Raw genomic sequence first — 14,440 nt, 5'->3', positions numbered from 1 at the left:
AGAATTTCTGGCACAAATTTGTGAAGTTCTTGAAACTCTGGATTCTTCAATTAAACCCCTTGAACACCATGTTTGATCTTGATAATTTTGTCTGATATTAAGGTTGAATACTCGAATTCATGCAAACTTTTTTGTCCCTATACATCACAAGTGAACTAAAACAAAAACAAAGTATTTAAATAAGTCAATTTAGACTTGAAGTGCTTAATAAGTTACTTTTAAACTAAACTTCGGTTTGGTCCTATTTGGTAGTAAAATTACAAGTTCAGGACAATATGTGCTATATACTAGGATGCTTTGGGTTATTTAGCTTGCCCTTATTATTAGATTATTTAAAATAATTTTTAAAAAAATATTATAATACTTTTTTAATATAATGTATGTGAGATAAAAAAAAATAATTAAAAAATATTGTTTGCTCTAAAATGGTTGATGCATAGACCTTTGAAAAAATTTCTTTGGTGTCATTCTGACAAAATTTCATGAACAATGGATGTTCTCACATATAGCTTTTACTGTTTTTTTTTTTTTTTTTTTGAAAAATAACCACTAATGGTTCTCCGTCTACTCTTTAATAACTCGAATCCGTAACCTTTCGATCACAAGTGAAACTGTCTTATCAACTAAGCTGCATTTTGTTGTCAATAGCTTTTACTACTTCATTGATGCTTTTATTTTATTATGTAATTTTTCTTGACACATATTGAAGCTTCGTTGTTGATTGAAAACGTCAAGTCCCATGAGAAGCTAAAATATCCACTTCATTGATGGGTAACCCTATGAAAGCTTTTGTTGGATAATTAATATCCTTAAAGTACATTAACTCAAAGAATTAAATGTCAAGCACTTACCTACTTAGTCATCACATTATAAGTGGCCCAACAGTCTGTGTCTCATGAATTATCTCCACCTAAAGTATTGATTGTCCGTGCTAAGCATATAGAGTCTCGTATGGTGCACAATTTCTAGTCTCTTTCCATAATTCAAAAATATTGCTAATGATTTATTTATCAAGCACTTTATATCATTTATATCATGAAACAATTATTTCATAATTAAAGCAGAATGATAGGAGACAAAAAGTAACCAAGACAAGGATAGATGAAGATTTGAATTTTGAAGTACTTGTACAACATCTTTAATTTGCTTCTAACTATAGGACTTAAGTTTAGCGGTTATTTGGGGGAACAAAATAATGAAAGAAAAAGTAGTAAATGTGAGCATGCATAGTTTATACCACATATTAAAAATGCATTTTAAGTAGGGATAATATTTTTATTCACTATCAGTATGTACAAAAGCGGGCATAGGTGCATGTCATATAATTTAAGAATTAATTTTTCCTACACTGACAGTGTGTACTCTGATACACTGTTAGCGTTGGATGAATGATAACTATGTAAAATTTGAATTTAAAATTTAAATTTTGTACACATGTCATAAATTCAATGGTGATAGTTTATACACTGTCAGTATATATAAGATTTACTCAAAATTTAATTTTAAATTTGAAATTCAATTTTTATATAGTAATGCAAAACTCAATATTTTATATTAACAGTGTATAAAAACTTAATTCCTTAAGTAATGCAATTAAAAACACTCTTTTAGTAGTTAAATATGGCCATATTCCTGTATGCAAAACTCAAGAAAACATCCAATAGTAAATTATGCATGAAAAAGAGGAAAGACATGAGTAAACTGTAATCGTCATAGCTGTTTGAAGTATGATATTCTTTTCTCTTTTTTTTTCCGAAAACGATATGTTTGAAGTATGATATTCATGGCAGCTGATTGCAAGCATGTTAAGCATATCTTTACATTGTACTAACTTTTCATTACATGGAAATATTTTACTCTAGGATACACAAACTATACAACTGAATAAAAAGTAAAGGATGGCAAGCTCATAATTGTCTTTCTCTATTTTTACATTTATGTCTAATGCACAGACGCATCGTATTTTCTACTCCCTCGTTTGTGTAACTATACAAAATTTAGAACCTCTCGTTTACATTCTTTCTTTATATGCCACATAACCTATCCCTCCTCATCTTCCACAACTATACATTAGCTTTTATATATTAAAAAATTAGGAGGATATTTTTTTTATGAATGCTAAAATTAAATGAAATTTCCTTCAATTTAACTCAAAGAGAGACGTACATTCATGCATTAAAAATGTTTAAAACGCATTGGACAATGTTTGCCTAAGAGATTTTGATTTAATAGTTAAGGTTGAAATCTCGTGCATAACTCTGTTTGAATTGATCATTTTTTCAAAAATAAATTTTTCAAATACAAAATGTTACAATAATATATAAATAAAAATAAAAATAAATTTCTTCTATACAATATATTAAATATTTCAAAAAAATTTTATAATAAAAATTTTTCTTATACAATAAAATTTTTCAAAAAATCTTCAAAAGCAACTTCCCCCCGCCTGCTTTTTAAATCTCATGCCTAATCTGCTTAAACTTTTTTAAAAAAAGAAATGTTTGAAAAAGTGGGTACTATTGAGGAACAAAAGTCAAAAGAACCAGCAACAACAAACGTTCCAAAAAGCGCGCCAGGTATTAATGGCTATGCTTAATTAAAGTCGGAATTTAATATTACACAGACAAACAGGACGTAAGGACAAAATGCGTATTCATGCAAATTGAATATATTAAAGTTGCCGCTTTTGAAAAAAAAAAAAGAAAAGAATATACTAAAGCAGAACGACAAAAGAAGATTGCATGAATCTAGCGCACTGAACGTTTCCCTTTCGAGTTCAATAGACAGTAGACCAACGCTTTTCCTCTGCGCGTGCTGTCAACCAACTATTTTTTTTTTTTTTAAACGGATGCCTAATTACAAGTCACGTTTATTGCATTACAAGACGCTTTTGCAAATTAATTATATTGATGTAAAAAAGAAATTTAACATCTAAGACCAATCTTAAAGATTGTTCACTAAACATTCTTTGGTTAAATCCAATTGATGAGCTGTATACATTTAACAATTAACTTATCTACAGTCAATTTTTATATTTATAAAATTTTAAATACCCTACATGCGATTTTTCGCAACTATACGAATCAAAATCGAATATAGAATATTAAAGGTCGAACCTACAGGAAGAATTGTCAGTTACCGATGATTTTTGAACTCCTTTATTATTTACACTATCACAAGTGTAAGAAATTAAATCTACACTATAAACATGAGATAAAAGTAATAAAGTAACAATAGAAAGCTCATAGGTCTATGAAATTTATTACTATTCTTGCAAATGAAATTACCGATTAATTGAACAATATTATTTTGACTAGTAATGGCGTAATTTTCTCATTTATGTGAAACTTACTGTTGTAGTGAATCAACTATACTTGTAACTAATCTATACCTACTCTCATAGTTATGAATTAGTTTCAAGTTAATTATCTCTATGAAATTACATAAAACAAATCACTAAAACCATAAAAAGTGCATCTCTACTCTCATGAATGTACTCTCTAGATTTAGCATTTTCTTAAACTAAGTGTTAAATCGCAATTCTTATTGAAGAAACAACACCTTAATATTATCACAATTAATGGTTGGTTAATTATGATTAGATAAGCAAAAGTAATAAATAACTTGCTCAAATCAATTAACCAAACAAATATCATAAGCAAAATATAGAAAGTTCATCCATAACTTTAGGCATAAACTTTAGCAAAACATAAAAAAAATGAAAACAAGATCCAAACTTGTAGTATAACCAAACATGAATTCAACTACAAAATAAAAAGTGATAGGAGAGAAGTCACCCTTGTCATATGAGTTCCAAGTCTTCATATTTGTTTCTCAAATTTTCATCTAAATCTAACTACAAGTACAATATGGAAAAACTATACTAACTATACTATACTAATAAATTAAGAAAAACTAGTAAAAACTACATTTTGGTAGTGTCTCTAACCTTCTAAAGTTATGAAAATATTCTTCAAGATCTCTATTTATAGAGGAATCAAAAGTAAAAATAAGATGTTAAAATTAATGAAAAATGCTCATTGAGATTCTCAAAAGATGCCTCTACAAGTCTCCATGTATTTCTTTTTATAACTACACTTGAAATTCTGAGTTGGGAATAACTGAAAAAGTTGTGTGAATGCAGAATAAGTTGATGTGCAAGTTATAGAAAAACAAGGGAAAATACGCAGGCTCTAAATGCGCGACTTGATGCCACGTATTTAGAGCTCATGTTTTACTTCTACGAGTTTAGCACCACTTCAACTAATATTAGCTTGATGATGGAGATTGAATTAACTCTTTTTCAAAACATTAAAGTTTTAGGCTATTGTTTCAGCTTTTGACAACAGAAATAACCGACTATATTTCTATATTTTGACCAGGAAAACAAATGAATTGGATTTTGGTGTCCTCACAAGAAATGTAGAATTTTGTGTTAGCTTCAAAATGACATAAGAATTAACTCAATCTGATACTTGTAACTCAAAATATAGCAAAAATACCAAAAGGTGTCAAAACTATATTAATTTACATTTCATCTTTTGAACATTTTGCACTTCATGTCTTCTTTAAATCACTTCAAATCATCAACAATCATCCAAATATCTTCTCAATTCACTCCATTTGATGATTGAATAATTAAACCTACAAAAACATGAATTTTTCATCATTAAAATTCATAGGAATGCAATTTTTGACACTTAGATTAAAGAATACATGCATAAGATGAGAAAAAAGAACTCATCAATTGTTCTTCTATTATTTTTCTTCTCTACCATTTCATAAAATAGATGCCCCGAATTTATTGCAGAGAGCTTTTGCAATCTTCACCTATGTTATTTAACAGTATTGATTCAGTTAAATAATAGTAAAATGCTAAAATATAGGTTAAAATAGAAGTAACTAGGTATTGAATATGATTTTCTAATTATTATTTTAGTTGTTCATTTAACAAATGTTTTACTAGTCAAGCAAAAATTGGTTTAATGGTCAAAGTTAGGATTTAGAAATTAGAGGTTTTGAATTCAAATTTCCTCTGCTACTCTTCCCACTTTTTAAATCCCATCTCTTCCTTATTTAAAAAAATAAAAAAATAAAAATTTTATTAGATAGATCCTTTATTATTATGCAACTAACCACATGGTTTAATACTTAAGAGTTAAAATGCTCTCTTTTATGCGTTTAGCAATTATAGTGCAACAGTATTATACTCAAAAGTTGAAATTACCTTTTAACCACCATTTTGTTTCATATACACCACAACACAAAAAATGCTATAGTATTATCTTAAATCATTTTTACTAAATAATTTCTACCCAAACACATGTTAGTTTAGTGACAAAACCCAATGAGTGCTCTAGATATCAAATTTATTTTCCTAATCAAGCAAAAAAAAATCTAAAAAGCTAAAGAAGAAGAAAAAGGTATAATTTCACTTTTCATTGAACTATACTCAGACTATCACTTTGCTCTGTAAACTTTAAAGTGGGATATTTTAGTCCTAAACTACAAAATTTATCAAGTTTTAGTCCTTAAAGTATAAAATATGTCCTTATTTACTTTCTAAAATATAAAATTTATTCCACTTTAGTTTCTAAAGTATATCCACTCAAATATAAAAATCTTCCTCACCGAGTTTCTCAACTATCTAACTTAAGGAGGACGAATTTCATAGTTTGGAAACTAAAATGTCTCATTTTAAAGTTTAAGAATCAAAATAAAAATTTGGACAAAGTTTAAGGGTCCAAAATAGAATTAACCCGAAGACAAAGCGGCAACATTAAAGCACGCGCAGCAAAAGAATGTGGGAAAGCGACAGTAGATTCTTCCTGATCAAATTGGAAAAAGGACCATTTTTTCACAAAAACCAACAAAATTATTGGGGTAATTTTATACTCCATTTTTCTAGTTCTCCTTTGACGACAAAGCCAAAATCACCAATCTACTTTTTCAACATACAATGTAGTGTGAAAAGGCTTTGTCATTATTCAAACTCTATTGTCACCGCCACAAAGTCACAGCTAAGTTTAGCTTTTTCCGCTTGGAGTGAAGAAATTTGTAGGAATCTAATAGTACACACACTCACGTAAGGGAGAGAATTGCAAAAGCTGCAAATCCCAGTGGAATGGACCACTCCACCCGTGGTCAGAGATTTTTTTTAACCTGCAATTCAATTAAATCTCCTGGCATCATTCTCCAATTTCTTTTTTGTTTCTCTTTCATTTGAGTAATCAATTTTCTTTTGGTACCATTTTTTGTACAAAAGCGGGGCAAGGGAAAAAAAAAATTAGAGGGTCAAAATATATTTAGTAACGCTTTAGTTCAGGACCTTTAGGCTAGGTCACGCATTAATACTAGAGTTATAAACGAATCAAGTCGTTCACAAGTTATTTGAGTCTGAGTTCTACTCGAATTGAGTTCGAACTAATCAAATCGAACTCAAGCTCCAAAATACTAAGTTTTTTAACTCGCGAATCGATTCGAACTCAATTATATATATATGTATAAATATATTTATTTTAATAGTAAAATTATATATATATTTCTAATATTTTATTATTTATTAATTAAAATTATTATTTTATTATTTTTTAAAATATAAAATAATTATTTTTTAAAAGTTCGAATTCGAGTTTGACTCAAATTAGCTCAGGGTCGAACTCGACTTAAATTAGTTCGAACTTGATATTTTGAATTTGTCAAATTCAAACTCGAATTCGAGTTTCGTAAAATTATATTGACACTTGGTTTGATTAGATCGAATTTTGACTCGACTCGATTCGTTTACACTCCCAACTGATGCTAATCAAATTTCCTCAATTAAATGAGATCGATCCTCATTGTCTATTGAGTACTTGGATATGAAACATTCGCAAAGGAGTGAAATTTAAGAAATAAAGCAAAAAAAAAGGAAATTAGAACCCATCATAGGATGTCAACTTTAGCTATTACACCAACACCACCTCGTGGTCAAAAGACTTATTTTTTTTTGTCAGCCACGATACATTTGTATAACCTACTATATCCTAATCTAGGGGGGAGGGGGAGTCTAAGGAAGCTGTGGTAGGGGGCTAGTGGGTATACAGACCCAACTAGACCAAGGGAGTACTCTGACACAATCCTTAAATTTTTTTTGCTGTAAGTGAGATTTGAACCCTCACCTACAGTCCAAGGAAGGACAAGCCCAAGAAGGGACTTGAGCCACTCCCTGGTGGCCACCGAGCCATTGTGGTTGGGGTCAAAAGACTTATTACCTTGTTAAGTTATTGGCATTAGTACATTATGAAACATTTGTCAATTTACATGTTTTGACCTCTTCCTAAGGTCCTCGGACGGTCACTTCCATGCCATCAAAGATTAATAAACAAAAAAAGAAATAGATATTCATTTCCTATCATCTTAAGTGGAATATAAAAATTCATCCCCGTTTGAAAAATGAATTGGCTGCTAGGTGATGTATAAGGTGCAGATTTGACTGCAAATTAGAAGAGTTTTAAATCTCGGCACTCAAAAGATGTACAATAGAAGTAGGAGTTCATGATTGGCCAAAAAAAAAAAAAGAGAAGTGTGAATTCTAAATAAATAAATCAACATATTCAATTAAGGCAAAAGAATACCCCACATTTTCTTTATTCCTAAATTGCCTCCAGCTTGCTAGAGCCAATCAGAAATCACTCAATGTTATACTGGATAATAATAAACTAGTAGTAAAGTTCTGTCTTTAATCTTCCTTTTAGGATAAGGTAAAGAGGAAATTGACTGCAAACTGTCAAAGGTGAACCATTTTTCAACTCTAAAGTCTGTACCATCCTTCCCTCTGAGCCACCGCTCTCTTTCTTCTCAGTTCTCAGCAGCCTCTGTGGCTCTGTCCTGTCCAAAGACCACCATGTAAAACTCCAATCACCCTCTCCCCTACCATTCCTCTCCTGCCCTGCCTGTCAGTCCTGTGACCCTTCCCCCCATCCCTTCACCACCACCACATCCCCTGCAGCAGAAAACACACATTACACAAACAGAATAAGAACCAGGAGCAAGAATTTCTTCAGCATTCATTAGTCTGTTCTCAGCATTCTTCTTCTTCTTCTTCTTCTTTAAAATTTACTATCATTCTACACTCACCTACCAATCCCATTCTCAGTACTGTTTTCTCTTCCTGTTCATCCAATTCCTCACTGAAAACTGCTCAGTGTATTATTACAACATATACTACTCTTAGAGGAGACAGCAAATCAACGTCAATCTTTGCCAACTGTTAACCATGAAACAAACAACAATAAGTTAATAACAAATCTTTCTTTTCCTTAGCTTTCCCTCTCCCTCTCTTTCCTTTGCAATGCTCAATGCAGAGCTGGGAACAGCCTCCCCTGCCCCCCCTCCCCCTCCTTCCTTCATCCTCTTTTCTTTACTCTCTTTAGCCTTTCTACACATCTCTCATCATCAAAGCCTAAAGTAAAGAATTCCTAAACAAACAGATACTAAGGAGGAAAGGAGAAAACAGAGCTCGTTAATTAGAGACTATCTCTAGCTAAAGATGATGACTTTTACCAGTATTAGCAATATTTTCTTTTGCATTTACTGCTGTTTCTTTACTTCTTTCTTCACCACAGCTTCCACCACCACCACCACCACGACCACCATTAGCCACCACTATGGCCGCCGTATCCTTCATCAGCCATTGTTCCCTGTTAGCCATTCTCTTCCACCAGCTCTTCCACCAACCACCCTACCTCAACCTCCTTTCCCCTCCCCACAGTCTGAACCTCAGCTCCAACCAAAGTACCCTTTCTCCTCACTTTCACCTCCCACTAATCCTCAGTCCGAAAACAACCCATTTTTCCCTTCTATTTGGTCTCCTCCACCAGCTTCTTCGCCGCCTCCCCCCTCCGCTTTGTCAACTTTTCCGGCCAATATCTCCTCCCTCATCCTCCCCCATTCTTCCTCTTCCTCTAATAACAGGCCCATTTCTCACAAACTGATAGCTGTCATTGTCTCGGTATCCCTTGTCTCCACCGTCTTCATCGCCGGCATTGCCGCCTTTATCCTCCTCCACCACCACCGTCGCCTCCGCTACTACCACCAACACCAACGGGATTTCTCCAAGACAGACAGTCTTCGCCTTTTCCCGCCCAACGTCACTCCTTCCGACAGCACCACCACAAAAAACCCACTTCCGGGAACACCTCTGCCGCCACAGCTGGCCCGCCACACTCCTTCCTCTAACAGCTCAGAATTTCTCTACCTGGGAACTCTAGTAAGCTCCAGAGATGTTAATTATGAGGCATCTAATGTTCCTCAGAGCTCAGAAGATCACCATAATACTGTCCCTTCTTCAGCTTCAGTTTCAGCTTCACTTCAGTATCAACGGCTAGGCTCCCCGGAGCTCCAACCGCTGCCGCCGCTGCCACGTCAACAGCAGCACCAGCACCAGCACCAGCACCATTTCCACCAAGACTACAGAAATGGTGCTGCAAGCAACCTGGGTTCCGACGAGGATGATGAATTCTTCTCCCCAAGAGGGTCCACGGGGGAAAAGTATAGTCCTGTCCACAGCGGATCAGGTGAAAATCTCCCTAGCCCAGGTTCAAATTCACACCGTTATTCCACAAAATCCCATTCTTTGTCAAGTAGTCCCTCAATTATGCTGAATTTGAGCCCCAGGAGCAGTATAAGATCGAAATCGCCAGATTCCATGGTGAATTTTCTTGCCCCGCCGCTGTTCATTCCCCCGCCACCGGCCCGAGAACCAAGGGGAATGTCGTCGTCCCCACCATCTTCAGGGAATACCAAGAATTCGCCTACTCGAGTTTCGGATTATTCAGGGATAACTATGGAGTCTCCAGGGGAAAATTTGGATCTTTCGGGGAGGTTTGCTGGTATGAGAACAGTGCCTCCACCACCTCCACCACCGCCGCCACCAAGGTTTTGGGATACTCCTGAGTTGAATGCCGGGCCACCAGAGCTGGTGGCTCCGTCCAGGCCGGTTGTGGGACAAAATCTGAGTAATGGGTTGGGCAATACGGAGGCTCTGGAGGGGAGAAATGAGAATGGTGTGAAGCCCAAGTTGAAGCCTCTGCATTGGGATAAAGTTAGAGCCAGCTCAGATAGAGCTATGGTTTGGGATCAGATGAAATCTAGCTCATTTCAGTAAGATTCTAGGATTTATCGAAAGCCTTTCTTTTATTTATTTATATTTATAATATACGTGTTAAAAGTATTCAATGATGACCTTTTTCTGAGTTTCGATCCTATGAAGTTTTCCAGTTTCAGGTAAAAATACTTTGTAGCTGAATCGTTTTCAACTTTGGTTGATTGGTTTTATTTTATGTTTCTAAAAGAGAATGATTCTTGATGGATACTTTTCTTTTGTATTTAAAGTGATCTATTCTTGCTTAAAGTGGATATTTGGACTTAATAAATAGTTTATTTTTGTGTACAATTGTTCTTTTCTCCTTCTAAGCATGTAGGATATGGAAAGCATGTAGGATATGGATCCTTCTAAGCACAGGGAATATGGATTTTATAGGTTGAATGAAGAAATGATCGAGACATTGTTCACTGCTTCAAATTCAAATGCGAGAGATGGCATAAGGCGTCCATTGATGCCTCCATTAAATCAAGAAAACCAGGTCCTGGATCCAAAGAAGTCTCAGAACATTGCCATCTTGTTGCGAGCGCTTAATGTTACCATTGAAGAAGTTTGTGAGGCACTTTTAGAAGGTAGACACAGAACCCTTTCCTTCGATCTCAGAGCATTTTTCTAATGCTTAAACTTTACATTCAGTATGCATCTGATATGATTCATTGAAATTTGGCGAGCTCACTCAAATTATGCCAACTTTTTGTTTGAAATGAGAACAATGAATCTGAAGCTGATGATGTCCCTGGTTTAAGATTTCATTGGCATTTGAACCATATGCATGATTAGGTTAAATAGGTTAGATTGTCATCTTATGTTTACCTTAATGACCAGGATTTGCTGTCCTAGGTTCCTGAGTTTGGCAATTGCTTCTCTTCTGCATTTTTGTTGGCAGAAGATGGTAGGAGGTGGGCTATGGGTTGGTCATCTGTTGAACAATGTTAATTATGTAAAAGTTCCTATATTTGGACACTAGATTTAATTTTTGCATTTTGCTTACTAAAGTGCTTCAGAGTTCGTAAATTTGGCGGTGGCAGCTGGCGCAGAAAGTCGCTAGTTCCTTGCTTGTGGAAGCAGAAAATCCCAATCCAATGCCATTAGCGTAGTGTTTTAAAAGCCACAAACTAATGGGGTCCTAAGATTTTAATTTTTTTTATTCATTGTATTAAGATTGCTTATCTTGCATGAAGTTTGTTTTGTGTGATACTGACTTCTTAAAGATACTGGGTTGTGAACCTTGTTGTAGTAGCTGGAAATCACTGCTAATGCAAAGTTTGATTGGCCAAATGCACCTCCTCTCTGTCTAACCTGCCAAAAAACTCTTTACTAATGAAATTTTCACCTAATTGCAACTGTAACTAGGCAATGCTGACATGTTGGGAACGGAGTTGCTTGAGAGCTTACTAAAAATGGCTCCTACAAAGGAAGAAGAACGGAAATTAATAGAGTTCACAGATGAATCACCACTTAAGCTGGGTCCTGCTGAGAAATTTCTGAAGGCAGTGCTCCACGTACCCTTTGCGTTCAAGAGGGTGGATGCTATGCTCTATATAGCAAATTTTGATTCGGAAGTCGAGTACCTTAGGAGGTCGTTTGAGACACTGGAGGTAAAGTTTGATCATCTGACTGATTTCTCACGGACATCTATTATCTGGAAATCATATTATCTTGGAGCTTTTATTTCAGTCCGTATTGGCTTCGGAAATCCTGCATTGTTACTTTGCTTTTCGCCCTTTGAATATAGTCGTTTTTTCAGGTATGTATTGTCAAGTGGTTATGGGAAGAGGTTAGCTAGATGATCTTTAAGGGTATCCTTATCATGCAACTTATGATATATGAACCGCATTCTGAAATCGTTGCTTCCAGTTGCTTTTATTGGTTCATACCTTTTCATTCCGAAGTGATAAAAGACAATCGTGTTTCTCTGATGACCTCAAAAACAATGCAAGCAGGAGCATGATCAGAGAAAAGAAAAATGAGAATAAATTTGTGTTTCAACATGTAACGATCCCTGAATCATGTATGAGTACGTGGCCAAAGATCAACAATTGAAAATTTGCAATGTTTATTCTTCTTCCCTGATTTACTGTTCTCAGAGTTCTTTTCATACTAAAACTAAAAGCAGAAATTCTTAATAGCAAACAATATACCCACATCTAACTTGGTGAGCACCTTACTGTTAATTGAAAGTTGCATCAACTAAGTTTGATTGTAATCTTATTGTTCAAACACTATCTGCTCATGTTACTTTGCAGGAAGCCTGTAAAGAATTAAGAAACAGCAGAATGTTCCTGAAGCTTCTAGAAGCTGTGCTTAAAACTGGGAACCGTATGAATGTTGGGACTAACCGTGGAGATGCACGTGCCTTCAAGCTTGACACGCTACTTAAGCTTGTTGATGTTAAAGGCACTGATGGCAGAACCACGCTCTTACATTTTGTAGTTCAGGAGATCATCAGAGCAGAAGGTTCTCGTCTTGCTGGTGCTCGTCAGAATCAAACTGCTGAAACAGACCAGCAATACACATTGCAGAATGAAGTTGAATTTAGAAAGGTTGGTCTTCAGGTTGTTTCTCGCCTTAGTGGGGAGCTTAGCAATGTCAAAAAGGCTGCTTCAATGGACTCAGATGCTCTTAATAATGATGTTCTAAAACTAGCCCGTGGAATTACCGATGTTACTGAGATTTTAAAGTTAAACGAAGAGCTTCCTTTAACAGACAGTCGTAGAAAATTTTCTGAATCCATGGAAGGCTTTCTTAAGAAGGCAGAAGAAGATATTATCAACATCCAAGCCCAAGAAGGCGTTGCTTTGTCCATGGTTAGAGAGTTAACAGAATATTTTCATGGGAACTCAGTGAAGGAAGAAGCTCATCCATTTCGAATATTCATGGTTGTAAAGGACTTTCTTTCCATCCTTGATCAGGTTTGCAAGGATGTTGGAAAGGTCAATGAGCGAACTATTGTCAGCTCTGCTCGACAGTTTCCAGCACCAGTGAATCCAAGCCTTCCCCAAGTGTTCCCAGGATTCAGTGGACAGCAGCATAGTAATTCCTCTGATGATGAAAGCTCATCCTTACCTTAACTTTCGATCCCTTTCAGCAGAAATTTCGTCTCTGCTTGGTCCACTACACGATTTTAGTTTGTTACCTGAACCTAAAGGAGCTTTGCCTTGTGTGAGTCATTTAGCCATCTCCTTTTCATTTTCGAGCTGTATAAATTGATGTAGAGGATTTTTAGAATTATTTCGTCCTATATGTAATATAGCCAGAAGTAATCATATCAATCAGGATATAATAATTTGGTAGTTTTGATTGACGAGGGCTAGCTTGTAAATCTCACCATGTTTAGTAATGCAGCATCTTTGTTAAGCTTACTCTTGCAAGATTGTACATCTCTGAATCAGAGAAATTCTCGTATGCTGCTTTTCTTCTTTTTTCCTTTTTTAATTTTACAATTAGTTTTAAAAGGGGGGCCCGAGGGTGGAAGGGTGGTGGTATTCGAATTAGGGTTGTATATGAATCGAGTTAGGGTTGTATACGAATTGAATCGATTGCGAGCAGTTTGAGTTAAAATTAGACTTGAGTTCGGTCAATATCGAGCAGTTTGAGTTAAAATTAGACTTGAGTTCGGTCAATATCGAGCTTGAGTCTGATCAAATCGAACTCGAGATCGTACTCGAATTTAAAGATACTTAACTCGTTAGTTCGCGAATTGATTCGATTTTACACAAACACACACTCACGCACATATATATATTATTTTAATAGTAAATTAAATATATATTTCTAATATTTTTTATTTATTAAGAAAAAATATTATTTTATATTTTTTATATTGAGAGGTCATCGAGCTCGAATATTTTATTTTTTAAAATAATATTTCTAATATTTTATTTTAAAAAATAAAATAATTATTTTTATTTTTTAAGTTCGAACTCAAATTCGAACTTTAGTTTTATATTGAACGGTCGTCGAGTTCAAGTTTGATAAAATTAAATCAAAATTTAGATTGATTAGACCAAAACTCGATTCATCTTGACTCGTTTGTATTGAATAAAGATGCACGTGTTATGTAGTATTGTCAAACACTTGGCCTTTTTCGGCAGCAGTGTGCAATGAGATAATACTGCAGACATTCTCTTTTCACTGCAGACATTCTCTTTTCTCTAGGACTCTTGGATTTGTTGTCTGGGAATAGTCTTTGACATGCGTATAGAGGAAAATGGAAGCAAGTTTTTGTGCTGTCGTGGAGGGTGTCTCATTCTGAAGAATTGTCACTTACCTAAAAGACATGGCAGTAGATATATG

At 34.7% G+C, this 14,440-nt stretch overlaps 1 protein-coding gene across 1 annotated transcript; it reads left to right on the top strand.

The window, feature by feature from the left end:
- The first annotated feature begins 7,843 nt into the window (after positions 1-7,843).
- LOC113765069 (formin-like protein 1) lies at positions 7,844-13,506 on the top strand. Its single transcript, XM_027309117.1, has 4 exons — positions 7,844-10,143; positions 10,523-10,716; positions 11,498-11,742; positions 12,391-13,506. The coding sequence occupies exons 1-4, from the start codon at positions 8,531-8,533 to the stop codon at positions 13,213-13,215; spliced, it is 2,877 nt and encodes a 958-aa protein (XP_027164918.1). The 5' UTR covers positions 7,844-8,530; the 3' UTR covers positions 13,216-13,506.
- The last annotated feature ends 934 nt before the right edge of the window (positions 13,507-14,440 follow it).

Source organism: Coffea eugenioides, chromosome 3, assembly GCF_003713205.1.
Source record: "Coffea eugenioides isolate CCC68of chromosome 3, Ceug_1.0, whole genome shotgun sequence".
Lineage (NCBI taxonomy): Eukaryota > Viridiplantae > Streptophyta > Magnoliopsida > Gentianales > Rubiaceae > Coffea > Coffea eugenioides.
Note: the sequence above shows the minus strand (reverse complement) of the source record. Positions and strands in the feature narration are given on the sequence as shown.